Source organism: Artibeus jamaicensis, unplaced genomic scaffold, assembly GCF_021234435.1.
Source record: "Artibeus jamaicensis isolate MK-2021 breed Jamaican fruit bat unplaced genomic scaffold, CSHL_Jam_final contig_332, whole genome shotgun sequence".
Taxonomy (NCBI): Eukaryota; Metazoa; Chordata; class Mammalia; order Chiroptera; family Phyllostomidae; genus Artibeus; species Artibeus jamaicensis.
This window is the reverse complement of record NW_026521788.1, coordinates 39,726,966-39,752,829: the sequence shown is the minus strand read 5'-3', so window position 1 is coordinate 39,752,829 and position 25,864 is coordinate 39,726,966. Positions and strand designations below refer to the sequence as shown.

At 44.8% G+C, this 25,864-nt stretch overlaps 1 protein-coding gene across 1 annotated transcript in view; it reads left to right on the top strand.

The window, feature by feature from the left end:
• FRMPD2 (FERM and PDZ domain containing 2) overlaps positions 1-25,864 on the top strand; it is a 109,087-nt gene that overhangs the window by 19,106 nt on the left and 64,117 nt on the right. The window contains 10 exon segments of the mRNA XM_053663863.1: positions 3,158-3,225; positions 5,020-5,208; positions 7,092-7,224; positions 8,793-8,881; positions 9,803-9,957; positions 13,739-13,790; positions 15,905-16,085; positions 24,651-24,796; positions 25,424-25,478; positions 25,481-25,557. Coding sequence (XP_053519838.1) covers positions 3,158-3,225; positions 5,020-5,208; positions 7,092-7,224; positions 8,793-8,881; positions 9,803-9,957; positions 13,739-13,790; positions 15,905-16,085; positions 24,651-24,796; positions 25,424-25,478; positions 25,481-25,557 — 1,145 coding nt within the window.

Genomic DNA, 25,864 nt, shown 5'->3' with positions numbered 1-25,864 from the left:
ATTTTAAATTGTTGTGAGTTCCTTTTCATTTGTTTCCAGAATTTTTTTTTATTTCTTACCTAATTTCATTCTTGACCCATTTATTGTATAGTAGCATGCTATTTAATCTTTATGATTTTGAGTGCTTTGGGTTTTTTTTTCCCTTGGTGTTGGTTTCTAGTTTCATTCCCTTGAGGTTGGAGGAAATGCTTGGTATAATTTCAATTTTCTTGAATTTTTTGAGGCTTGTTTTGTGTCCTATCATGTGGTCTATCTTTAAAAATGTTCCATGTGCATTTGAAAAAATGTGTATTTAGCTTCTTTGGGTTGAAGGGCTCCATGTACATCAGTTAAGTCTATTTCATCTAGGGCATTGTTCAATTCCACAATACCTTTTTGATATTTTGTTTGGAAGATCTGTCCATTTTTGACAGTGGTGTGTTAATGTCCTGTACTATAATTGTATTTTTATCTATGTCTTTCTTGAAGTCCTCCAAGATTTTCTTTATGTATTTGGGTGCTCCTATGTTGGGTACATATATATTTACAATATTTGTCTTCATGATGGATTCTTCCTTTGAGTATTATGAAGTGACCTTCTGGGTCTCTTTCTATGTACCTTTTTTTGAAGTCTGTTTTGTCTGATATGAGTATTGCTACCCTGGCTCTTTTTTTCCTGTCCATTTGCTTGAAAATTTTGTTTCCAGCCCTTCACTTTCAGTCTGTGTAGGTATTTTGTCCTAAGGTGGGTCTCTTGTAGGCAGCATATGGGACATGCTTTCTTATGCATTCTCCTATTCTGTGTATTTTGATTGGCTCATTTAATCCATTTACATTTAAGGTTATTATTGATAGGTACTTTTTCATTGCCATTTCATTCCTGTGTTCCTCTCTGTCTCCCTCTTTTCCTTCCTTTCCTTAATGTAGTCCCTTCAGCATTTCTTGTAGAGCTGGTTTGGTGGAGGCATAGTCTTTTAGATTTCTTTTGTCTCAGAAGCTCTTTATTTGGCCTTCTATCTTGATTGAGAGCCTTGCTGGGTAAAGTAGCCTTGGTTGTAGGCCTCTGGTTCTCATTACTTGGAATATTTCTTGCCATTCTTTTCTTGCTTGGAGCCTTTCCATTGAGAAGTCAGCAGCTAACCTTATCAAGGCTCCCTTGTATGTTACTTCCTGTTTCTCCCTTTCTGCCTCTAAAATTTTCTCTTTGTCTTGGAATTTTGCCATTTTAATGATGATGTGTCTTGAAGTGGGCCTCTTTAGGTTCCTCTTGATTGGGACTCTCTGTGTTTCCTGGATTTGTGTGACTTTTTCTCTCATCAAATTAGAGAAGTTTTCCATCATTACTTTTTCAAACAGGTTTTCTATCCCTTGTTCTTCTTCTTCACCTTCTGGTATCCCTATTATATGGATATTATTACTTTTTATATTGTCTTACATTTCTCTTAATCCCTCTTCATTGTTTCTGAGCCTCTTTCCTGTTTCTTGCTCTTTCTGGGTGTTTTTCTTCTGATTTGTCCTTCAACTCACTGATCCAATCTTCTGCTTCATCAATCCTGCTTTTGATACCTTCCACTGTGTTCTTCAGTTCAGAAATTGTATTCTTCATTTCCTCTTGGCCCTTGCTGACAGTTTCTATTTCCTTTTTCATGTTGATATAGTTTGCAGTGAGCTCATTCAGTTTCCCTGTAGTTTCCGGTAGCTCATTGTAAGCTTTTTGAGCTTAAAATGGTTAACTTCCTGATAACCAGTGCTTTGAATTCAATATCTGATAACTGACTTTCCTCTGTGTCATCTAGCGTTCTTTCTGAGGCTTCCTCCTTTCCTTTCATATGGGGATTGGTTCTTTGTCATCCCATTGTTTGTGAGACTCTTCTTGTTAGCTTTAACTTCTTTGATTGATTTGTTCTGGCTCCCTGGGTTTATGGTGTGAACTTCCGTGGTAGAATACCTGTGAGATTTAGTGGTGTGGTCTCCTTGATCTCCAGAGCTCTCTGGTCTTGGGCTGTCATTTAAGTTTGCTTGGTGTTTGTTTGGGTTTTGATTATTGTTGGGTCATTCTTTTGTGGGTCCTTCCTGCCAGCTGTTTAACTGAGGGTCACTCTGTCCACCACCTCTTGTATTTTGTTGTGCTGGTGTGGGAAGGTTGTGTTGAAGCTGGTTCTTCTGTGTGTAGAAAGTTTTGAGGATTCTCTCTTGCTGTTTTTCAGTTGTTTATTTTGTGTAATTTCTCCTCTATTTAGTTGTATTTCCAGACAGGTCCTAGATTGAGGTTAATATGGCTTCCACTCCCTCCTACACATTCTTCTGTTGTTATCTGTTGGTCGTTCCTTTGTTGTTGGGTATCCTGGTCTTCACAGCTACCACCTACTCTTTTTTGTGATCAGTTGGAGGGGGAAGGCAAAATGGTTTAAGACAGCAAGGGAGTATTATATGATATTTACAGTAGCAGCCAGTAGAGAACCGATAGGAGATCCTTTGGCTGTGTATAGTGTTAACCATGATCTTCCACCCAACTATTCACTTTTTAGAAAGTGTGGAAAGAAGATAAGGCTTTTTGGGGGGAGGGAAGGGTTGTGAATTGGATCTAGAAAGCAGTGAGTTTGTGGGAGGTCAGATTCTGAGGTAAGGTGAGAGTAAAGGTAAGGTTAAGTATACTTAACAAGAAGTCTGGGGATTGGTTAGCAGCTCAAGGAATGTCATTAAGAATCCAGGCTGTGTGTTTCTATTCTGTTCTCTTTAGCTGCTGTTTTTTGTTGTTTTTATACTTTTTGCCTCATGGTCACAAGGTGGCAGTTCAGATTCCATGTTTGACATCAGACTTCAAAGCAGGAATAAGGAGGAAAGAGTGGGACTGGTCACATGTGTTCTCATAGTCAGTAAAACAAAAGTTTCTCAGAAGCTCCCTAACGGACTTCCCTTCATCTTTTGCCAAAATTGGGTATCATGGTCAGTGTGGCTTTTAGTTACTCTGGATGGGGCAGATCTAGAGCATCCCTGTCAATACAGTTCTGTTGAGCAGGGTTCTATAGAGCAGGAGGCAGCAAAATTTTAAGAGATTTGCAGATGGTTATTGGGTTAGCCAGCCAGTAGTGCCTGCCACATGTGGATATATAATCGTGTTTTTGACCATAAATAACAGAGGTGACTAAAATTTAATCATGTGCTTTTTCTCTTGGAGAGATACACATCTATTCTTTAGGAATGACCCTCTACTGGTCAGCAGGGTTTCATGTTCCACCAAATCAGGTCTGTAATAAGATACTCAAGTTTTTAGATTTACTTAGCATTATTTTTCTGAGGCAGAGACTATGTCTACTGAGCTGTGTGCCACCACTTCTTCTGCCTAGGTTCTAAGAAGGCATTGCCAACCAATTATAGGCCTGCTCTTGCTGAGTCCAGAGACAACCTTCAAGTCCTACTCATGGCAATCTAGGCAACCACAATTTAGAGCTGGCAAACAAGATAAGGCTTACTTACCACCTCTGTTCAGAGGAAGTAGCAAGCTAGAGGATTTGATGGCTCCTAATGACACAGATTTATAAAACAGGCTTTAGAGCAGTTCTTCCTGAAGTGAGATGCTTCCCTGAAAAAGGGTTCTGTGCTGAACTGATTTAGGAAAATGCTGCCTACAATGTCTTTCTCTAAAAAATTTTTTAGAGTAGTTTATTAAAGACTCTGAGAAGAATTAAAGCATAGACATTTTTAACTTTATCATAGAATTTCACAAAAATTTTGATTACAGAATTTGTGTGTGCGTGAATATGTGAGTTTTTATCCGACAATATAAGAAACCAGTGTAACAAGAGCACATGCTGGAGAACTCTGCCCAGCCTTTCATTCTTCTTTCCCTCCTTCCTTCCAACTTCTATCTCATCCTTGCCTTCTCTAGTTCAATGTTCCAATGTTTCCTGGTGCTGTTTCTGAAACAGGAACCTGCTCGTGTCCCTCCTCCTATGAAATCTTTTGTAGCTCCCCAGTACCCATGGGATGACATTCCACTTCCCAGCAGGGCATACCTGGAGCACAGAATTGGGTTCCCACCTATGGTTTTGTTTCCTCTCTGTACTCTGCCATAATCAGGGCTAGTTTCATGGCCATGTGGCCTGCATAATAGCACAGCACCCTACATTGACAAGAACACCATGCTTTATTTAATGCTTTGTGATCACTGTGTTGAAATTCTGAATAACTTCAAATAAAGAGCCCTGATCATCATTGCCCTGGGCCCTGCCCATAGCCCCTTTCCTTTCAGATATATGCTGACCTTTGCACATACTGCTCCCTCCACCTGCAGTTCGCTTTCCACTTTTCTGGTTAACTCCAGCATGGCAAGAAGTGGTAGTGCAATCTTTATCCACAGAGTGACCAGCAGTATGGATGAGCCTGAGAAAAAAGCCTGATTTGAGTCTGGGTGGAGGCCCTCCCCATATAAATAGTGGCCACGTAAATGCATGAGGGAAGTGCTTAATACAATAAAATATTGATTTTTTTCCTTTTGTTTGGTATATACATGTGACATAAAGTTCAACCAAAACTTACTTTGTGCTGCCTGCTGAAGATTCCAAAATGAAAAAGTCACTGTCCTTTTATATTGCTGAAACTTATATTCTAGTTGAAAGACCCAATGAGACCCATCCAAATAATCTGAGAAACATCACAGGCTGCCTAGATGAATGTAAATTAAAGGCTGTTTGAGCCCTGGTTTAATCTGGATGCTTGGCATGGGTGGAGATCCATTTGGTCAAGCACTTATTTTCCATAAGTATCCCAAGCACATGTGTGGGCTCTCTGTGCACTGAAGGGCATTGCTGTTTAGACAGCAGAAAACCTCACACAGCTAGCACAGTGACAGTTGTTCTGCATTTGGTGGCCTCAGTGATTATCTTGTATCCATCCCCGAATTCTCCAGAAGGACCAGGCCTTGTCGAAGGGTCATGAGAACATATGTTTTTGTTGCCTCCACTGCACACCTGCAGGAACTGGCTGCAGAGGAGCAGCTCTCCAGCTGGCTCATGGCTCATGCAGCACCTTGCTCCCCAGCTCCTGCAGCTCCTGCCCTTGCACTCTCTCCTGCTGACCATGTGTGAAGAGCAGCCTGGCAGGTGGCTACCACTATAGTTGGTTTTGGAAGCCTGCTGGGTTCATCAGGAAGAAGGGGCTGTACACTCAGCCTCGGCCAGTGTCCACGTCAAATGGCTGGTTGGCTTGCTTCTGGGCACCATATCTAAGGTCACTGTGGATCTTTGCTTCTCATGCCAGGAGCCATTAGCTGTGTGTGGTGGTTGAAATTTAAATAAGCCAAAATATAGTTAATTAAAGTGAAATACAATTAAAAATTCAGTCCCTCAGTTTCACCTGCCACGTTCAAGTGCTCAGTAGCCACATGGAGCTGGTGCTGGTCATTCTGAATGGGGCAGATCTAGAGCATCCCTGTCAACATGGTTCTGTTGGGCAGTGCTGGCAAAGATCTTGGGGCAAGCCAAGTTTCTCATGTGGCTAAGACCCTAGGGATGTTGGAAAGAGCCTTGTTACATAAAATCAATCATGTTTATAAAGCAGGAGTCATTTTGCCTATCAAAATTAAACTCTAGGACTCTTGTACAAAAAGTCTTCCCTCACCATGCCTACATGCCCCCCACCCCACCCCGTATGTGCTCCCCTCTGCCATTTTGCACCTGCAGGGCGTCTCCTTTCTGCGCTTGTCACATTGTGACAGTGCTGCCCTGTACCCTCCCCAACACCTAGGAAGGCACTTGGCATGTACTAGGTATTTGATTTGGGCTGGGTTTTCTTTTTTTTAAATATCAATGTATGGTTGCTTCTCCCGCATCCCCTGCTGGGAACTGGCCCCTGGTGGGAACTGTCCTGCAACCCAGGCATGTGACCTGACTGGGAATCGAACCGCGATCTTTTGGTTCACAGGCCCGTGCTCAATCCACTGAGCTACACCAGCCAGGGTTGGGCTGGGTTTTCCTGATGCAAAGACAGGAATATTTATGAAAATTACTTATTGGAAGATAAGTAATTGGAGTGTCACTTATTACTTATTGGAGTGTTCTTGGGAGTGATGGAAAGAGGACAGGAAGTGGAACAAGCCAAGCAAGAGGGTTACCTCAGGTGGAGACAGCCTCAGGGTGACTGCACCTGCATTGGGTCTCCTCAAGGCCAGGGCAGAGCAGGGACTAGGGTGAGGCAGATGAGGTGGCCAAAGTACAAATACAAAGAGGTTAGCATCTTAGAGGAACCAGAGAAGGCTGGGCAGCCCTGAACTCATCTTGGAGACAGGCTGGAGAACTGAGCCATAATTAATGAAGGGGTGATGTGGGTGGAGAGGAGAGGACAGTTGTGGGCAGGGGGACACTATCAAAAGTCAATCAGAAAATGGCTCTCGCATTCTGTTTTACTTATTGGATCCCTGCTTTCTTGGCATGTGGACATGTTGCCCCTATTTGTTGAGCCAGAGGATTTGGTAGGGAAGGGGATCTATTTGTTTCAAACACATTAGACCCTGCCCTCCTTTGGTGCCTCATTGTCCCCTGATGGACACTGAATTGACCTAAAAGCATTTTCATCAGGGAACCATAAGGTAGATTCTGGTCACTAATTGCACATTCATTGGGGCTGAATTAGGTGAGCTACAATGAGGCATAAAGCACACAGTGAGGTTGGGGGAGACAAATAAGCAAGCAAATGTGATATAATGGAATGTAATAGATGGACTTGTGAGTATAGTGATGAGGGAAGGTGCTGAAAGGACATTTACATCTGCCTGAGGGCAGAGGTGGAGAGGATTAGAAGTAGGGGGGCGTAGGTAGCTCTGGGTCTTGGAGGCACAGAGGACCTCAGCAGGGAGTCCCCCAGTAGCGGAGGAAGAGTGTGGGCAAAAGCACAGATGTGCATAAGTACACAGGTATTGGGGTGGAATTCCTTTCAGGGTGTGTGTGGGTGATGGGTACAGAGCATGTCTGAGTGCTAGGGAATGCATTTCTAGGCTCTCACTGTGTGGGACAGACACTTCCACACTGACTCAAACTGACAGTTTAGTCTATATGTATCTATATAAATGCCCCCTCAACCTTGGGATACCAATGTGTGATGCACTTGACCTTCAGGTGGAAAGGAAAGTTGTGGAAGAAAGCTTCTCTGCACAGGAGGACAGGAGCTACCTGCTCAAGAGTATGCTGTACCAGACGAGCTATGAGAGTTCAACAGCATGGACCCTGGAGGGTCTGCATCCCAGCAGAGGTGGGTCGGTGCCTGGGTGGGCCACTGGAGACCATGTGCTGCCATATGTGGGCCAGATGTCTATGCTGTGGTGACAGAGAATGCCAATGCAGAGAATGTGGTGAAGAGAATGCTTCTCTTCCAGGAAGCCCTTGAAGAGAAGGGGCTGAGCTTAGAACTCCTCTGTGTTGTGGAGAAAGCTTCATTTGGAGGTACAATTTAACAGAGATATTTATATCAAGTATAAACTTATAATTATAGGGATCTGGTGGTTTGAGTTGGTAAAACAATTGAAAACAAACAACATAAAAGACAATTTTCTTTAGTTTCTAAGTAGGGGGAAAGTGATTTGTAAAATATTGTTTTTATTGTTACATAAGTTAATCCAAAGTACTGTGGTACCCTCTCACAGTCCACTGGCAAGAGTTCTTTGTACTCAGTTCCAGTCAAAGTCTCTCCTGCCTTCCAGGTCACGTGGCCAAAGGGGGCAACCCAAAGCCATGTGGGCCTCTTCTACCAAAGCTGCAGGGGTCCGCACTCCACCAAAAGCATGTGTCTTTCTTCTTCACCTGGCTGCAGAGATCTCCATTCTGACCAAGCTGCATGGTTTTTTCTTTTACTTCACCAAGAGGGGGTCTGCACTCTGCTGAAACCGCATGGCTGTCTCTTTCACCTGGCTGCAGGGGTGTGCCCTCTTGTCAAAACCGCATGGTTCTCCTCCCAATGGCTGCCATGCCTGGGTTTAAATCTCCACACCCATCTTCCTTTGCAGCCCCATTTTCGACTCCTCCTACAATCAATTACACCTGCCAGGACTCTCATACCCTCTCAGTTTTACTGAGCTGCCATCATTAGTCTGGGCAGTTATGGCCCCATGTTCTGGAGCCAATCTTTTCCAAGCTCTCACGCAGGCACTGTCCCTCAGGGGAGCAGCCCCTAGTTACATCCTGGGTAGAAGCCACTCCTTTCTCCCTGGCTCAAAACTTGGCCACAGCTACTTAACATATCTATGAAACCAGTTAAAGGTTGTAGATATATTAAATAATCATTCCAGAGGTTAGCTGCAAAACTGTTGCTATGCGAAACAGCTCTCAATGGCCCTGGCTCTATTTGTTCCTTCCCCCAACTCACACCTGTGAGGGGGAAGGGGTGAGGACATCTTATATGTCTCTCCAATATTCCTATACACTTTGAATTCTGGACACCATTCCAAATCTTTTTTTGGGGGTCCCCCCTTGGCTGCACCCTGTATCAGAATGACCTTTAAATCTGTTCTCTACTTTTCAACTGTGTCAGAGATTAAAAAAAACCAAAATACAATCATTTTTGTTTGTTGTCTTTAAAATAAGGTACTCTTTCCTGTTAGGCTTTATCTTTCCCTTAGAACCTCCTTCAAACTTCTGTCACTTTCATTTCCATTTTCCACATGAGGAAACAGACTCAGAGAAATTAAATAATTTTGCCAAGGTCGCACAGCCAGTAAGTCAGGATACTGATATCCACACTCCAGTCTGTCTTATTCAAGAAAGGAGGGCAGATGACCCAGCTCTTTGTCTCTGCTCACACCCTCTACTATGTTATTGAGTTAGTTTCAGAGACAAGCACAGAGATCCAGAGTTCTCTGCAGCCCAGTCCAAGCACCTCAACACATAATCACTGTAACCTCTCTGTTAACAGGTAAGCAGCAAGGTGTACAGGGCTTTGAGCTTGATGTGGGAAATAGGGTGGTAGGTGTAACCTATTTCTCTACTGATTACTGATGAGAAGTCTATTGCTTCTCTAGAAGAAACTGACCCACTGGTAGGTGAAAAAGCCACATTTAACCAGATACCAAGCCAAGTTGATGAGGTGCCTAATGGCAGGTGTGCTGTCTGGGAATCTGTCTCCTCTGGGAACCAAGAGCAGGCTCAGTTATGGAACAACAACGTGCTTTTATATCCTTATGATTATCTATTGCCATGTGAGGCACCATAACAGCCACAGACCACAGTGGCTGAAAACAATGATTGATGTAGCTCTTGATTCTGTGAGTTGGGAGTTTAAGCTGTGCTCAGTTGGGAGGTTCTTTTGGACTCTGCTGGATACCACTGTGCACCTGTGATCAGCTACTTCTGGGGGGATGGCTTGCTATTGTCTTGGAGATCCTAGCTCTTTATCAGAAGTCTAGCCCATGATTGTCAGAGGGAGAAAGAGAAGGGAAGGGGAGGGGAGGGGAGGGAAGGGGAGGGGAGGGGAGGGAAGGGGAGGAGAAGGAGAGAGAGAGGAGGGGCACAGAACTTTCAGAACTAGCCTCCCACCATTTTCACCTTGTGGTATTGGCCAAAGCGAACCACAGACCAGCTTGGATTCAAGAGGTGGGGAATAGACTCCACCTCCTGATGGGAGGATGGACAAAGTCACACTGCGGCCTTAACTTCTCTAGGCCTTGGCTTCCTTATTTGAAAGTGGATATAGTGCCTCCCTCATATGTGTAGGGTGAAGATGAAGTGGTGTGCACATCCTGACTTGCTGAACATCTGCATGTGGTGGTCTCTTATTAGCTGGAAGCCATTTCCACTGTTAATTGTTCCTCCTATTCTGTGACTGCTGGCTGGCCGGTGCTCTTCCAGCTGAAGCTTCCCATGACCTTCAGGAGGGCAGGAGGCCCAGCTCCAGATCCACTGTCTCTGTAGCAGCGCATCACTCATGGCCAGAAACTCCTTCTCAAAAGTGTTTCCCGAAAAGAAAGGGAAAGGTGAGCATGAAAGAATGGATATCCACAAAGAGATTTGAATGGGGAGTGGGGGATGGGTGACATAGCAGCCGAAAATGGCAGGGTCTTCTTGGAATACCAGTCTTCCTGGGCTGAGATTTCTAAAATTGAACTTAAAAACCCTGAGACATTCAAGTCAGGGCATTAGGTGTTCATTGAGTGGCCTTGCTGTAGTAAACGATGTGTAGGATAGGAAGTTGAAGGTGCCAAGTCTCACCCTTCAGGAAGTTGACAGCTGTGGTGGAGAGGTGGCAGAATGAGGTAGGTGGTGAGAGAGCTGACAAGGCCCAATGTACTTGGAAGGGGCCTTCTAAACTGAGGGGAAATGCAGGGGCAAAGATGTGAGTGGGAAGGACAGGGAAGAGAGTCTGTGTTCTGGTTGGTACATAGGATAACAGGGTTAGAGCCGCAGCTGACAGAGGGACGGATGACAGAGACTCCTGCAGTGTGCTCATACCTGTGGAGACCCTCGACTCCTCACAGGCAGGCTGCTCTCTGCTGAAGGGCCTGTGCTGGACAGTGAGATTGGGCGGTCCCAGGATGCACCCTCTACCAGAAACAGCCCTCAGAACAATTTTCAGGGCTTAAAAAAAGCATTGCTTCCTCAAGGGTGACACTGCCATGGGCTGAAATATTGTTTTAATACCCACATGACACCTGGGGGAATAGCATTCCCTGGAGTGGTGACAGGTCCCTTATGCACAGGCTGTTTCCTGAGGAGACTACTTCCACCGGGCCTTCTGTTGAGTATTTGATCCTTTGGGAATGTCAGATCCAGATGCCCTCAGAAGGCCTTTGTCTGCCTGTCACAGAGACACTTGTTTCAAGCTTCTCAACAAATTAGAGATGAGCTGAGCCTGCAGTAGCCTTAGGTCATCCTCCTTCTGCATGGCCCTGGGCTGCCACCCTCTTAGCCCAGACCCCATTGCCCTCCAAGGCTGCTCTCAGGTCCTCATGATCTCTGGGGAACAGAAACAGGTTCATCTTCTTTGGCTTTTCTTTCTCACCACTCATTAAAGACACTTCTATTGAGTACTCTCTCAGGATGTGCACCACCCCTGGCTGGACCTTTGGCCTCTTGAGACAGATGTTCTGTTGGGTACCCTTGGGGGCACATTAGAAAATCCACCCAATTATCTCAGTCACTGATATTGGATATGGGAGAGTTTATTAACCTCTTAGAGCCTCAATTTTCTGCAAAATAAGTTGAGACTCTGTACCTCACAGCATAATAGCAGGGTCTAAATAATGCTGGGTATTAAGGTATTTCCCAGGTCATAAATGTGATACAGACATAAAGTATCATGTTATGAGAATGGCTGCACCTGCATGCCATTGATTCAACATCCATAGTTAGAGATAAGTTTTATCTAATCTAAATTAAAGTTATCTTTGTTTTCAAAAGTTCTTACTGCATATAGCATACATTTATATTATACAAGGTACTTTTCAAAATATATTTTATTGATTATGCCATTAGAGTTGTCCCATTCCCCTTTTTCATTCCCCTCTACCCTGCACACCCCCTCCCCCACCATTCCCTCCCTTTAGTTTATGTCCATGTGTCACAAGTTCTTTAGATTCTATATTTCCCATACTATTCTTACCCTCCCCCTATTTTCTACCTACCATCTATGCTACTTATTTTCTGTAGCATAGAAATTCTGTAGCAATGATTATGTAAGCATGCATGAATCTCCCCCTAATCCTCCTCCCACTCCCCTGTCGCTAACCCTCCTTGAGATCTTCATTTCTATGTTTCCACTCCTGATCTAGCCGTCCGATTAGTTTGCTTTTGTTTTAGGTGTGGTTCTTAATAACTGTGAGTTTGCTGTCCTTTCACTGTTCATGTTTCTTTAATTTCTTTTTCTTTGATAAGTCCCTTTAACATTTCATGTAATAAGGGCTTGATGGTGATGAACTGCTTGAACTTGACCTTATCTGAGAAGCACTTTATCTGCCCTTCCATTCTAAATGAAAGCTTTGCTGGATAGAGCAATCTTGGTTGTAGGTCTTTGGATTTCATAACTTGGAATACTTCTTTCCAGCCCCTTCTTGCCTGTAAGCTTAGTCTCTTTTGAGAAATCAGCTGACAGTCTGATGGGAACTCCTTTGTAGGTGACTGTTGCCTTAGCTCTTGCTGCTTCTAGGATTCTCTCCTTGATTTTAATCTTGGTTAATGTAATTATGATGTGCCTTGGTGTGTTCCTTCTTGGGTCCAACTTCTTTGGGACTCTCTGAGCTTCCTGGATTTCCTGGAAGTCTATTGCCTTTGGCAGATTGGGGAATTTCTTCTTTATTATTTGTTCAAATAAGTTTTCTACTTGTTGCTGTTCCTCTTCCCTTTGCCCTATAATTTGGATGTTGGGATGTTTAAAGATGTCCTGGAGGTTCCTAAGCCTCTCCTCATTTTTTTGAATTCTTGTTTCTTTATTCTTTCCTGTTTTGTCATTCTTTTTTCTTCCTTCTGGTCCACTCCATTGATTTGAGTCCCAGTTTCCTTTCCATCACTATTGGTTCCCTGTGCATTTCTCTCCATTTCACTTAGTTTAGCCTTCATTTGTTCCTCTAATTTGTGACTAAAATCAACCAGTTCTGTGAGCACCTTGATCACCAGTGTTTTGAACTGTGCATCTGATAAGTTGGCTATCTCTTGGTCGCTTGGCTCTGGGGCTTTGAGCTATTCTTCTTGAGCCATGATGTTTTGGTCTGTTCGTGCCTGTTACATATGAGGGGCAGAGCATTAGGTGTTCACCAGGGTGGGATGACCCAGTGGCTGGGTTGTGATGCTGTATTTGGGGTCAGGGTCAGAGAGGGGCAATGGCTTCTGTTTTGCTCTCTCTCTGATTTCGGTCCCCTCTGCTGCTTCCCGCAAGCAAATTGGGCCCTTCTGGTGCTGGTTCCTGGGTGTGTGGGCTTGTGCATCCTCCAGGACCCTGTGGGTCTCTCCAATGAACTCTCTGTGAGCCTGAGAGCCTCTCCCAGCACCTTGACCCCAAAAGTTTTTCCGATTGGTGCTTTTAGGCTTTATTTCCCAGCGCTGGGGCCCTGGGTTGTGCGGTCTGTCACACTGTTTGTTTTTTCACCTGGTTTACCTGCATGCAAATGTGTGACGGCAGTCAGCCAGCCGCCTTGGGCCCTTACTGGGTATGCCCGTTGCCACCCCATGCCTGGGATCTGCCAACCACTGACTGCATACCTGGATCGGTCTGGCAGCTTTTTCCTGCACAACCCACTCTGCCAGTCGCTGACTCTGCCTCTCTTACCGGTCTGGATGAATGGTTTGTTGTTGTTGGACTTCCATACAGTTCAATTTTCTGTCTGTTTTGGTTGCATTTTTGTTACTAAATCTTTGTTGTCTTTAAACTTGGTTGTGCGAGGAGGGACAGTGTTTCCACTGATGCTTACATCTTGGTCAGAAGTATATAAGGTATTTTTATAATTTTGATACACACAATGATTATGTAAGCATCATGAATTATGAAACATAATAAAATAGACACCCAGCTTAACTAGAACATTGCCACATCACTACCCTCCTGTAAGGCTGCTGCTTCAAACTGCCCTGCGTAACTAGGGACTCGGGCCCATTTAGCCTCGTGTCACTGAAACCTGTTGACTGCTGGCTCTGGGAAAGGGAGTGCTAGGAGGGTGTGGGGGGAGGTGTGCCCACAGAGGAATCCTAGTCCCAAAGCTGAGGGGTCTAACCCCATGGCACATGACTTCTCTTCTCTACCTTGAGTGACCCTGGCTGTTTCCCCACTTCTCCAGGCTGGTATTTACCCTGCTGGCTAGAGAAGCCCCGGTGACTTTGCATCTGCCTGGATCAATTGTGGTAACTGCTGGGTTAGACTGGGCAAGGGTGGAGGGTGCTGAGGGAGCTGACTAACTGGGCATGTCCAGAGGCTGGCTGACCTGACTGGGGTTTCAGCCTGGAGGGGTCCCCAAAGTGCTCATTCTGTCCTCTAGATGCCTGCCAGAGATCTCTACGAAGTCATACTCCTGCTTCATGTCCTTTAGCATGTCCTTTTCCCCCTTAAGAGAAACCTTCTGCAACTTTGGCAAAGTTCTTTTTGTCCTTTCAGCCTTAGCTCAGCCTTCATCTCCTCATTCAGTCAGAAATATTATTTAAACGTCTACGAAGTATCAGGCACTATTCCAGACCCCAAATCTATAGTATGGGCCAGAGTCCTCTTTGGAGCTTATAGTCTAGCATTTATACATTTGTCCATTTTCTGGGGCAGAAAATTTCATCTCCTCTCTTTTGGCTCTGTGCCCCAAGCCCAGGCAGACTACAGACTCCCAGAGGGGTTGCAACCTCTGTGTGGATAGGCACTGGTGCCTGGATTGGGGGTGATGAGATGGCTGTCCCTGCTGGGTCACCCACAGAAAGAGCTCTGGTGCTGCCAGCTCTGAGTGAAGACAGCAGCTGCCGTGCCCTGCTCTGAAACGTCTTGGAGTGTGTGTGTCTGACTGGGACCCTTCTCAAGCCAGCCCCTGCAGAGGAGGAGAGTGATGGTAGAATATGAGCTGGAGGCCACCCTGGGTGTCAGGTGGCAGGGGTTGCAGGGTAGGGAGGAGTAGGAAGGGGCCAGGTGCAGTTTGAGGCATCAGAAAGCAGAGGACTTAGCAGCCAGAACTCATTGCCAGGGGTGGGGAGGCAGGACCATTGTGAGCTTAAGCTCCATGTGCAGGCTCTACTGTCCCCTTGAAACACACATAGAAAATGCACAAAGATACAAATTTTAAGATTTCAAGAGGGCAACTACAGAGCAAGTAAACCCAAGCATAGGGTGCCTAGAACGTAAGGGATGAGCACTCCCCCACTTCTCTTTCTGTCTCTTTCTATCTCTTTTCTACCCCCATTGGTCCCTGAATCCACATGTTAAACAACTGCTCAGGTGATTCGGGTGTGCAGCAAGGGCAGGAGCCATGGTGGCTAAAACTGTGCCATGTGATTAGCTCTTCCCAGGATCTTGCAGAAATCTTTTCCCACAGGGTCCTCAGATCTGCATTGCCCCCTGCAGTATCCAGAGGATTGGGGTGTGGTGTGGTCTCAAGGCACTAAAACTACACATGTCTTTGTTTATCCACGGCTGTCCTCTAAGGAGAATTTCCCTGGGGAAGCCTGTGCCGTGGCCCACACGGGCCTTTGTAGCAGAGAAGGGAGTGAGTGACTTACTCTCCAGATTATAGCCAAGAGTCCTGAGCCTGACCTGGAAGGCTCCTAGGAACTTTCCATGTGGGGACAGAGAGAGAAGAGCATTCTATGCAGTGGGTGTTGTGTGCAGAGACACAGGCTGACTGGGTCAGGGGCAATGGAATGTGGGTGTTCAGAGGCCATGGTGGTCAGGGTGAAGTTGTGCTGGTGGATGAATGTGGAATTAATCTGAGTGCGTGGAAAGGCAGAAGGCTGACTGCTATGCATTTTTGGATGGGGCTCTGCTGACCCATTTCTTAATGTGAAGAAATCCCTTTGCTCCAGTCCTCTCTTCATTGGATCTGTGCCAGCCCAAATTCACTTTGCTGTGTTCTGGAGAACCTGGGGGGCACTATAGGGTTGAATGACACCACCAGGGGTGTCTGATTTATTGATAAAAGCCCCGAGCAGTCCTTTTGGAAGCAGAGTCTGAGGGGCAGCTGGGCTTTCAGCAAGGTAGAGGGACCAGTGAGACCTGCCTCCTCATCCTTCCTGGCTCCTGTGGAGCCCGGCAGAGAGTGTGATTTACAGCTGGCTATGCCTGTTACTAACTATGCTGCCATGAGTAAGTCCCTTACCATCTCTGAGCCTCATTTCTCATCTGCTAAATAGTATCATAAACATTCTTAAGAGTCGTATGTCAGTTAAATGAGACAATGCATATAAAGTGTTTAGCATAGCACCTAGGCCATGGTGAAGATTCCATGTCTTGTAGTTACTGTTACAATCGATACTGTTACTATTTTCAGGCCAAAAAAGGGAAATCCTTTTTGACTCTCAGGGACCTCTGTGTGGTGCTGCTGAGTGGGCAGTGTCTGGAGGTGAAATGTGACATCACATCCACAGCAGGGGCCATCTACAATGCTTTTATATCCTTTGCCAACTTTGGGGAGCTGACCCACTTTGGCTTGGCTTACATGGAAGGTAAGTGTCTCTTGTGTAGCCCACAGCTGTCCTGGTGCCTCAGGTAACCCAAGTGTCTAGGTACTTGAGCAATATTCCTTCTAAAATAACTGGGCTGGGGCATATCACCCTGCACATTTAGAAATTACTTAGCGTGGTGAAGGCCTCAAGTGTTCATGTTCAAAGTGTCAAGTAAGTGCAGAGGATTGTAATGTGTTGAGAACCACCCTGCCTAGTTTCAGGAGCTGTAATCCCCCCATGGCTAAGGCTGAGTGAATGACCTTTGGACCATAAGCCGCTAAGGAGACAAAGCTTATCTCCCTGACAGGAGGGCCACTTCCGCTTCTTTTTTCATAACTGGCCCCCAACCCTTGATCCATTAGCCAATAACGAGTAAGATTCCCCAAGAGGGGAACAACCTAAGACAGGCATGATCACGTGGAGGCCCCAGGGAAGGACTTGGGGGGCTATGGAGAAAGGGGTGATGGACCCTCACCCCCTTCACTTTGGTGAAGCCTGACTCCCCTGAGTCTGTGAGAAGTCTCCAAAAATTCCTCGGCTATCTTCCTCCTCTGCTTGACTTAAGCCTGAAACAATGACAGAGGGTGGTGCAGCCCTGGGCTGGAAAGGGCGGGCTCCCTGTGTGAGGAGGCCTGAGAAAGGATATATAAAATTCAGCGAAGCCTGCTTTGCTAAGAATGCTCTTAGTTAAATGATAAAGGTCCCAGCAGAAAATGAGTTTGTTTCCCAAAGTTTTGTAGCCCTTTAGCTAACAGACCCTGACTCAGAATAGGCCTTCAGAGTTCTTTTTATGCTATCTACTGTTTGATCCTTACTGCCTGACAATGATTAATGAACTTTACCTGTATTCCTGTTCAAACTGAAACCCAATAAAACCCTGTCAGGGCAAGTGTTGGAGTGCTCCCCCATGAGGGAGTAGCCATGTGGTCCCTTTTTCTTCACAGGACTGGTAGTCCTTGTTAATTTGTCTCATATCTCATCCATGACACCAGGGGCACTGCAGTCCAGTGCACACATCAGCTGGCTCCTGGAACAGGGACCTAAGGATTTGGCACCTGCTTTAACCCAGAGGCTATGAGCCATCATTGTAGACAACACACCAGCTTGGTGGGAGTTGGTGCGAATCAGCTCAGGTAAGGGCCAACGACCTCAAGTGCTTTTCAGGAATGTCATAGGGTGTGTTGGATTTCAGAGGAAAAGGATTTTCTTCCCAGGTCTCCCTCTCTTGCGACAGCTTTGCAACTGTACCTTCTTTAGTAAGCAGGAGCCTTACTGTCTCTCCTAAGCATGTGCCTGCCCACTAGGTCTAGGCTTGGGAGAAAAAGCAAAGACTTTCCCTTTATCAGCTTTAAGAATAGCAACTAGTTACAGGGCTATCTACAAGCATATCTGCAAATTGTTTCTTTCAAGCTCCTCTTGTAGTCCTTTTGATTTTTCTTTCTGGCTGCCTGCATAAGGAAAAGCGGATAGTGAATGAGTGTTTTGGTTTGGACCAGACTCTGCAGAATGCTTTCCGGAAGATTTAGTGTTAGTCCTAGTTTTTGTATGAGAGATTTTGGCATTTGCTGAGCTCCAAAGACAAAAGGCACTTCCTATCCTTAGCTCAAGAACTTGAATGTTTTCACGGGAGTCAGAACCTCTTGAGGGTGTCTGGGATAAATCCCCAAAATGTGAAGGGGCCTTATAGGGACCTCCAACACCACCTAATCTAACTTCTGGCTTGTCTGGGGAAGTGACACTTGAAGGTTGGTCATCTAGTGCTTCCAGCCTCCTCTCTTAGTCTTAAACACTTGGGGGAGATCCTGAAACCCATAAGCAGGGTTGGGGTATGAGGAAAGTCCAGCTCCTCCCTGACTGTCTTACACCAACAGCACATTTCTGACCCACTACTTTCTTTTCACAAATAAGAAGTAGGATTTAAAGGTGCAGGTGGAGTGAAAGTAAAACTGAAACTGGTTTGGTAATTGCTGTGCTTGTGGTGGGAGGAATTTCAAAAAAAGTTCATTTATTTGTTAAGGAATTTCTTGAAAGGTTTCTAAGAATCCTCAACCATGGGGAACAAGCTCTCTAAGGACTAAGAGCAATGTTTTAAGCTAGTTCAGCAGGTATGGGGCTGCTAAATATCTCCCTGATAAGGGATCTTTAGACATAGTTATTTAGGAAAAAGTTGGGCAGAAGTTGATACAACACTAGGTGGTGTGGGATAAGATTCTAAGGTTAATGTCTCATTCCGTCTTTTAGAGGATTTAATTAGAAAATAATTATGGGGGTCCGAGTCCAGTCCCTGTTCTAAGCGCCAGATGTGGCAGCGACTACTTCGAGAGGTCCCCCCGGTGCCACGGGCACGCATGAGTGAATAAATGTGGCTGAGACAAGATGAGATCTGTTTGGGGATGGAGGAGTGGGCTGTGGCCAGTTTCTCTGGGGAGAAAGAGACCAGCAGCGGCCAGTTTCTCCGAGGAGAAAAAGGCCTCGAGGGCCTTCTTCTATAGCCTTTTATTGGGTTGTAATACACAGGAATACAGGGCGACAAGGATCAAACAGTAGATAACATTACAAAGGTCTGAGGGTTTCAGTCTGAGTGAGTGTCTGTCAGGAAGTGAGCTGCAGAAACTTTGGGAGACATACTCATTTCCTCTCGGACCCTTATCATATGAATGAAAGCACTCTTAGCAGAGCAGATTTCACAGGCTTATCAACAAGTCTTTGTGGTGCCAGATTTTTCCCCAGGGCTCGCTCTGGCCAGGCAAAGAGCTGTACCTCTCCCCATCAGGTATTCAGGCTTTAGGGGATTAGAGGCAGGAAGTGCTTCTCCCAGAGAACATGGAGACTCGGGCTTTGACAAAGCTGGGGGGCGAGAGTCCATTGCTCTCTGTTGCAGCCCCCTGAGTCCTTCCATGAAGGCCTCCCAGGTGATCGAGTCTGGCTTAGGTTGCCCCCTGCTGTGAGGGGTCTTACCTGTCATTGACTTCTGACCAAGCTCTGGGGGTAGGGAGAGGAACTGAGGCAGCATTTGCTACCAGAGACAGGCTCTGTCTCCTGTGGCTGGCATTCCAAAGGTTGTCTCTTGCCCTCAGCCACAGGGGGTAGAGATACAATTCCTAAAATCAGGCAGAGTGGTCTACTACAAATAATGGTTTGCCTGAATTTTGTTTTTGTTTTAAAAGGAACAGTTCATTTTCAAAGTATTTTGCTAAACCTCTGGTAAATAGAATAAGATCTCTAATCTTGTTACATCATAAGGATTCTACTCAGAAAGAATTTAAATTGATTGTTTAAAGAAGGAAAAAAGATTTCCCTCAGACAGTAAAAAGCACAGAAAGAAAAATAATGAGAAAATGTGTCTTTTAAACACTCTGAATCCTCCTTCTGGAGGCCCAGAGACTGCCTTAGTCCTAAGAACAAGGCGTGTGAAGTGTAACATTAATGAAATCATACCTCTAAGATCTTGTGCATTTCTGTGATTTGCCGGGTCTGGTTGGCTGATATCAATGTACTGATAAGCAAATGTTAAAAATGTTAAAATGGAAGGACTTCCGCCAAGATGGAGGTTTAGGTGGATGTGCCGTGCCGTGCCTCCTCACACAACCAAGTTTAGGGACAACTAAATATTAGCATCAGAAAACACAACCAGAACACGGAAAACTGAACTTTTCAGAAGTCCGCTAACAACAAATTCTTCGGCCCGACCGGTAAGGGGCGAAACGGGCGTCTGGTGAGGAGCTGCAAGGGAGGGCTCGGTCGGACCCGGGTGCGGAATCCAGATGCGCGAATCCAGACGCACGGGTTCCAAACCCAGGATTGGACCTAGTGAGCAACCGAGCAACCCACCGGGTGAGCGACTGCAGAGGAGACAGTGGGGAGGCGGTGTAGCGAGTTGACTGCGGTTGCCTAATTGCGCGCGAGCGAGGGAGTGGGCGGTTGGACCGGCCTGAGCGGCGATAGAGGGCGCCGCCATTTCCCCGCTCTCACCACGCCCCCACATACAGGGTCACAACCCAGCGACCTGGGAGTCCAAGGCGCAGTTTCTCACATTTAAAGGGCCAGAACAGACCAAATATGTCGCAGGGAGACCTCAAAGCCCCAGAGATAAATCTAAGCGACGAAGAAATAGCAAAACTCTCAGACGCACAGTTTAAAACACTGGTCATTAGCTTCCTCACAGATCTGGTTGATTATAGCCACAAATTAGAGAAACATATGAAGGCTAAATTAAGGGAAATGAATGGAATTCCACAGGAAACCCATAGATATGAAAAGGAAACTGGGACTCAAATCAATGGAGTGGACCAGAAGAAACCAAATAATGGCCAAACAGAAAAGAGTCAAGGAGCAAGAATTCAAAGAAATGAGGAGAGTCTTAGGAACCTCCAGGACATCTTTAAACGCTCCAATATCCGAATTATAGGGGTACCAGAAGGGGGAAAGACACAACCACCAGTGGAAAAACTATTTGAACAAATAATAAAAAGAAAATTTCCCCAATCTGGCAAAGGAAATAGACTTCCAAGAAATCCAAGAAGCCCAGAGAGTACCAAAAAAGTTGGACTCAAGAAGAAACACACCAAGGCATATCATAATTACATTAGCCAAAATTAAAATGAAGGAGAGAATCCTAGAAGCAGCAAGAGCTAAGGGGACAATCACCTACAAAGGAGTCCCCATCAGACTGTCAGCAGATTTCTCAAAAGAGACCTTACAGGCAAGAAGGGGCTGGAAAGAAATATTCCAAATCATGAAATCTAAAGACCTACAACCAAGATTGCTCTATCCAGCAAAACTTTCATTTAGAATGGAAGGACAGATAAGGTGCTTCTCAGATAAGACCAAATTCAAAGAGTTCATCATCACCAAGCCCTTATTATATGAAATGTTAAAGGGACTTATCTAAGAAAAAGAAGTTAAAGAAACATGAACAGAGAAAGAACAACAAGCTCACAGTTATTAACAACCACACCTAAAACGAAAGCAAACTAAAAGAACAGCTAGATCAGGAGTGGAAATATAGAAATGAAGATCTCAAGGAGGGTTAGCAATAGGGGAGTGGGAGGAGGAGATGGGGGGAGAAGGTACAGAAAATAAGTAGCATAGACAGTAGATAGAAAATAGATGGGGGGGGGCAAGAATAACATGGGAAATATAGAACCTAAAGGACTTGAGACACATGGACATAAACTAAAGGGGGGTAATGGTGGGGTTGGGGGGGCAGGGTGGAGGGGAATGAAGGGGGGAATAGAACAACTGTAACAGCATAATCAATTTTAAAAAATAAATTAATTTTTAAAAAATGTTAAAATGTTAAACCCATTTCCATCTAGGTGGGAATATAAAATGGTGCAGCTACTATGGAAAATAGTATGCTTGTTCATCAAAAAATTACAAATAGATTTTCCATATGACCCAGCAATTTTACTTTTGCATACATACCCAAATAATTGGAAACAGATTTCTCAGAGATTTTTGTACACCTATGTTTGTTTGTAGCAGCATTATTCACAGTATCACAGTAGTTAAAGGACACTTGTGGTAGCAACCCAAGTGTCCATTGATGTTTAAATGGATAAGCAAAATGTGGTATGTATATACAATAGAATATTATTCAGCCTTAAAAAGGAAGATAATTCTGTCAAATGCTGTAACATAGATAAAACCTGAGGACATTGTACTAAGTAAACTAGTTGCAAAAAGATAAATACTGTATGATCTCACTTATAGAAGTGAGGTACCTAGAGTAGTCAAATTCATAGAAACAAAGTGGAATGGTAATTGCCAGGGGCTGGGGAAGGTCGGGTGGGGATTTATTGTTTAATGGGCACAGACCTGCAATTGTGAAAGATGAAAGGGCTTGGAGATGAATGGTGGTGATGGTTGTTCAACAGTGGGAATGTACTTAATACCACTGAACTGTACATTTAACTACAGTTAAGATGGTAAATTTTATGTTATATGTATTTTATCATGATAAGAATTTTTAAATATTCATCTAATCATTCAGTATTAATGGGAAATCAGTACCCTAACCCTAAGTTAAGAATGAGTTCTGAAGATCCAAAGAAAAATGTTTCTATGCCTTCTTTTCATCTCTGCCCTTCCATTAAGTGACTCTTTATTTCAATCAACCCCAAATGTCCTTTTGCTATAGTTGAAGTGCTTTATCCACTATGTGGAATAATGGGAAGGAAGCTGAGATGGGAACATGTGGGCCTTCAAGGTTAAATACTGGCTCTCCCAGCCCACCTTGCTAGGTGTCATAATCTTGGTGTTCTTCTTCTCTTCCTCCTCCAGTGAGCGAAGCTCATAAGCTTACTGTGGGATCATCCTGTATGCCACAGAGGTTTAGGAGGGTGGCCTTATCTCCCCATAGTTCTCTGCAGACCTGTGAAAAGTTTCTTTCCCAAGTTAAAAGCATTACATGTTTTGATGTGATCAATTGATGTTTCCTCAATCTTTAGAAAAATGTGAATAGAAGAATCTTTAGGAAGCATTGTATTTTTATTGATCTGTAATATGCAATCTAAATAAAACCAGTGAGCTTGCTCTGGGAGTAGTACACCATAGGGCTTACCTGCTACTGCCACCTCCTGGTCAGGTGCTGGCCCTAGGACCCCTCCCATTTGACATTAGCTGTTTAGCTGGGGCCTCCTGGGTAAATCACTCAAAAGTGGCCAGTCTGGGATTTGGCTATAAACCTACTAGGGAGGGTTTGCCAGGCAAACGGAAGCAGGGACCTACCATTCCCTGAGGAGAAGTGACCCTGAGGGAAGGGTGAGATGGTATGGGGACTCAGATTCAGCTGCAAGGAAGAGGAGGTTTTTTGAGTTTTTTTTTAAATGACATTTCCATATTTATTTACTGAGATCTGGTACTTTTGCATTTTCAAGAGCCTCTTGTGCCCCCTCCCCAATATGGGTAGTAAATGTGGTGAAAGTTAGTTGACATACACTCTAGGAAGCCGTTAATCGGGATCATTATGTTCATTCTTGTCTTTTTAAAAAATCTGTATGTCCCTAAAATGTTCTAATTTTGCTTAGAACTTAAATTTGCATATATATATATATATATGATTTTATTTATTTATTTTTAGAGAGGAGAAAGGAAGGAGAAAGAGAGGGAGAGAAATATCAATCCGTGGTTACCTCTTGCGCCCCCTACTGGGGACCTGTCCTGCAACGCTGGCATGTGCCCCAGACTGGGAGTCAAACGGGCAACCCTTTGGTTTGCAGGCCAGCACTCAACCTACTGAGCCAGACCAGCCAGGGCTGCTTTTATATTTTTAATTATTTTCATTAAGTTAAACCATTAAGAAAACATTTTGCTAACTTGGAATTAATATATATGTCAAAATAAGACATTGGGCACTGTGTAGTGACTGTTAACTTGAACTTTTCTGGACACCTCTTTCCCTCCCCCAATCATGCATATACATGCCTTTGGAAGGGAAGGCTGGTACCTGCTTAAGGCTTTGCCTTACAAAACTTGGCAACACTCCTGTGGCCAGGAAACCTGCTATAGGAGCATCTCTGTGCTGAGAGAACAGAGCATAGAGAAGGCTGTGGGGCAGAGTAGGCCTGGGGCAGATCTGCAGGAGGCCTGGGGGAGTGGCCAGGGCACCCAGGCAGTGGGGAGGGGATCTGTTTGCCCCAAAGAGTGCAGGGGTAGAGGCAGGGCCATCAGTGGCTGCGGCCAATTCAACCTCCTTCCCAGAGGTGCTAAGTACAAACAACAGGAGTTGAAGTCCTGAGCTTGGATTGGTAGAGTTTTTAAGCTGGCAACATTTAGGTCAAAAAGCAAATGTAACTCCATTTATTGCCCTGTCTTGGTCAGCTCGGGCTTCGAAAACAAAATGCCGCATACTGGGTGACTTAAACAACATTTACCTCTCATATTTCTGGAGCCTGGGAAGCCCAAGATCGGGGTTTGATCCTGGTCAGGTTTAGGGATGTCTCTCTGGCTTAGGCAGTCTCCTTCTCACTGTGTCTTCACACAGCAGAGAGAACTCTGGTTTCTTCCTCTTTTTGTTACATTATCCCACAATGATGGTCTACTCTTACCACCTTAACTAAATCTAATCACCTTCCAAAGGCCCCACCTCCAAATACCATCTCATGGAAGGTTAGGGCTTCAGTCTATGAATTTGGGGGAGACACATTCAGTTCATAACATACCCATGGCTGGGGATGCTTGGGGACCATCCAGTTGATGAAGAGGGCCTGGCCTATGGCAGGGATGGGATAAATACTCATTCCTTTGTTTTTCTTTTTATCTCCATGAGATGGTAGCTGGAAAGCAGATAATAGTGATGTCTTCTCTAAGATGAATAATCACGTTTTCTCTTTTGCTGCCAACTTTCTCCTCCTTGACTCTCTCCTCTTTGTCTCCTACTGCAGACCCTCACAGACCCAGAAAATCCCCAATGATAGCAGGTGTGCAAAGAATTTGCTTCCTGCTCTCTCCTGTAATGAGACAGCTCTTGTCCCACATTCTGGGCAGGGCTCAGGGCTATGGATCTGAGAGGTGGAGCCTGCCTGACTTCTTTTCTCTCCAAATATTCTCTACTTCCATTTCAGGCAGAGTTCTTTTTACTGGCTGATGAAACCAGTTTGTGCAAAATAGCCCTTAAAGGATGGGGTAAGCAACCACAGACGACCTACTGGAGTACCTTCATACTCTTCCTGAGGATCAAGTTCTTTGTCAGTCACAGTGGGCTGCTCCAGTGAGTTCTACAGACGTATTGCATTGTTCATTAAGGGATAGGCACATCCAGGCTGACATTAGAGGTGATAATTAGAGGCAAGTGCTCGGTGAACTTTAACTTGTATATAAATAATGATTATTGTGGTTGATCTTCTATTGACTGGATTCCAATATGATAGGAAAGTGGGGAAAATCAGTGTTTAGGAGAAAGGTCTGGTCAAAATGAGAATTTGCTTTTTTGTTTCAAATATATTTCACTTCAGGTCAAAATTCTATCTCCCCTGACCTACGTGCTCCTTCCCAAGCAGCCTAGTCATGAAGGTTGGAGGATAGGGTCATGGCTTTGGAGTTTAGTCATTGCTTCTTTGTTCTGTAGCTCACTAGAAAAACCACCCAACTGAATGTCAGGTTTTTTCACTTGAACCACAGCAACAAACATATCCATGGGTGTAAGTACATGGTACAGAGTTGCTTTCACCTAGAGGCAGGAGACATGGTGTAGATAAAGAAGACCACACTTGTCTTACTGGCATTGCCCTCTGGGTAGTATTTGTGTGTATCCTATCTTCTCTCCTTTCCCTGTTTTCCAGACTGAGAAAACCCTCTCAACATTCCAGTGGCATTTATTTCTTCTTTTCTTTCTAATGCAGAGCTGGACAAGACATCAATTTCCCCTGTAGCTTCAGAAAGACATCCTGGAGGAGAAGTGTACTGCAATGATGAGATGCTGCTGCAGCTGGGAGTCCTGGCCCTGCAGGCTGAGTTTGGCAGTTACCCTGAGGAGGTAGAGGAGGAAAGCTGGGGCTCTTGATAGGGTCAGCACAGAAGCAATTATGGGACAAAAGGAAACTGTTGAAAATGTGGAGACTACGAAGTATTGTTAGCATGTACAACTTAGATATGGGTAACCATCCATCCACCCACCCATCCATCCATGCATCCATCCATGCATCCATACATCCAATCAAGTGATCTTTGTGAGGCTCTGATGGATACAAAGATGAACAAGTCAAGTTTATATATTACAATGTAGTTCTAGTCTAAGATTCCTCCTAAAGACAGTAATTTACTAATTTATTTGGTTCCCATCA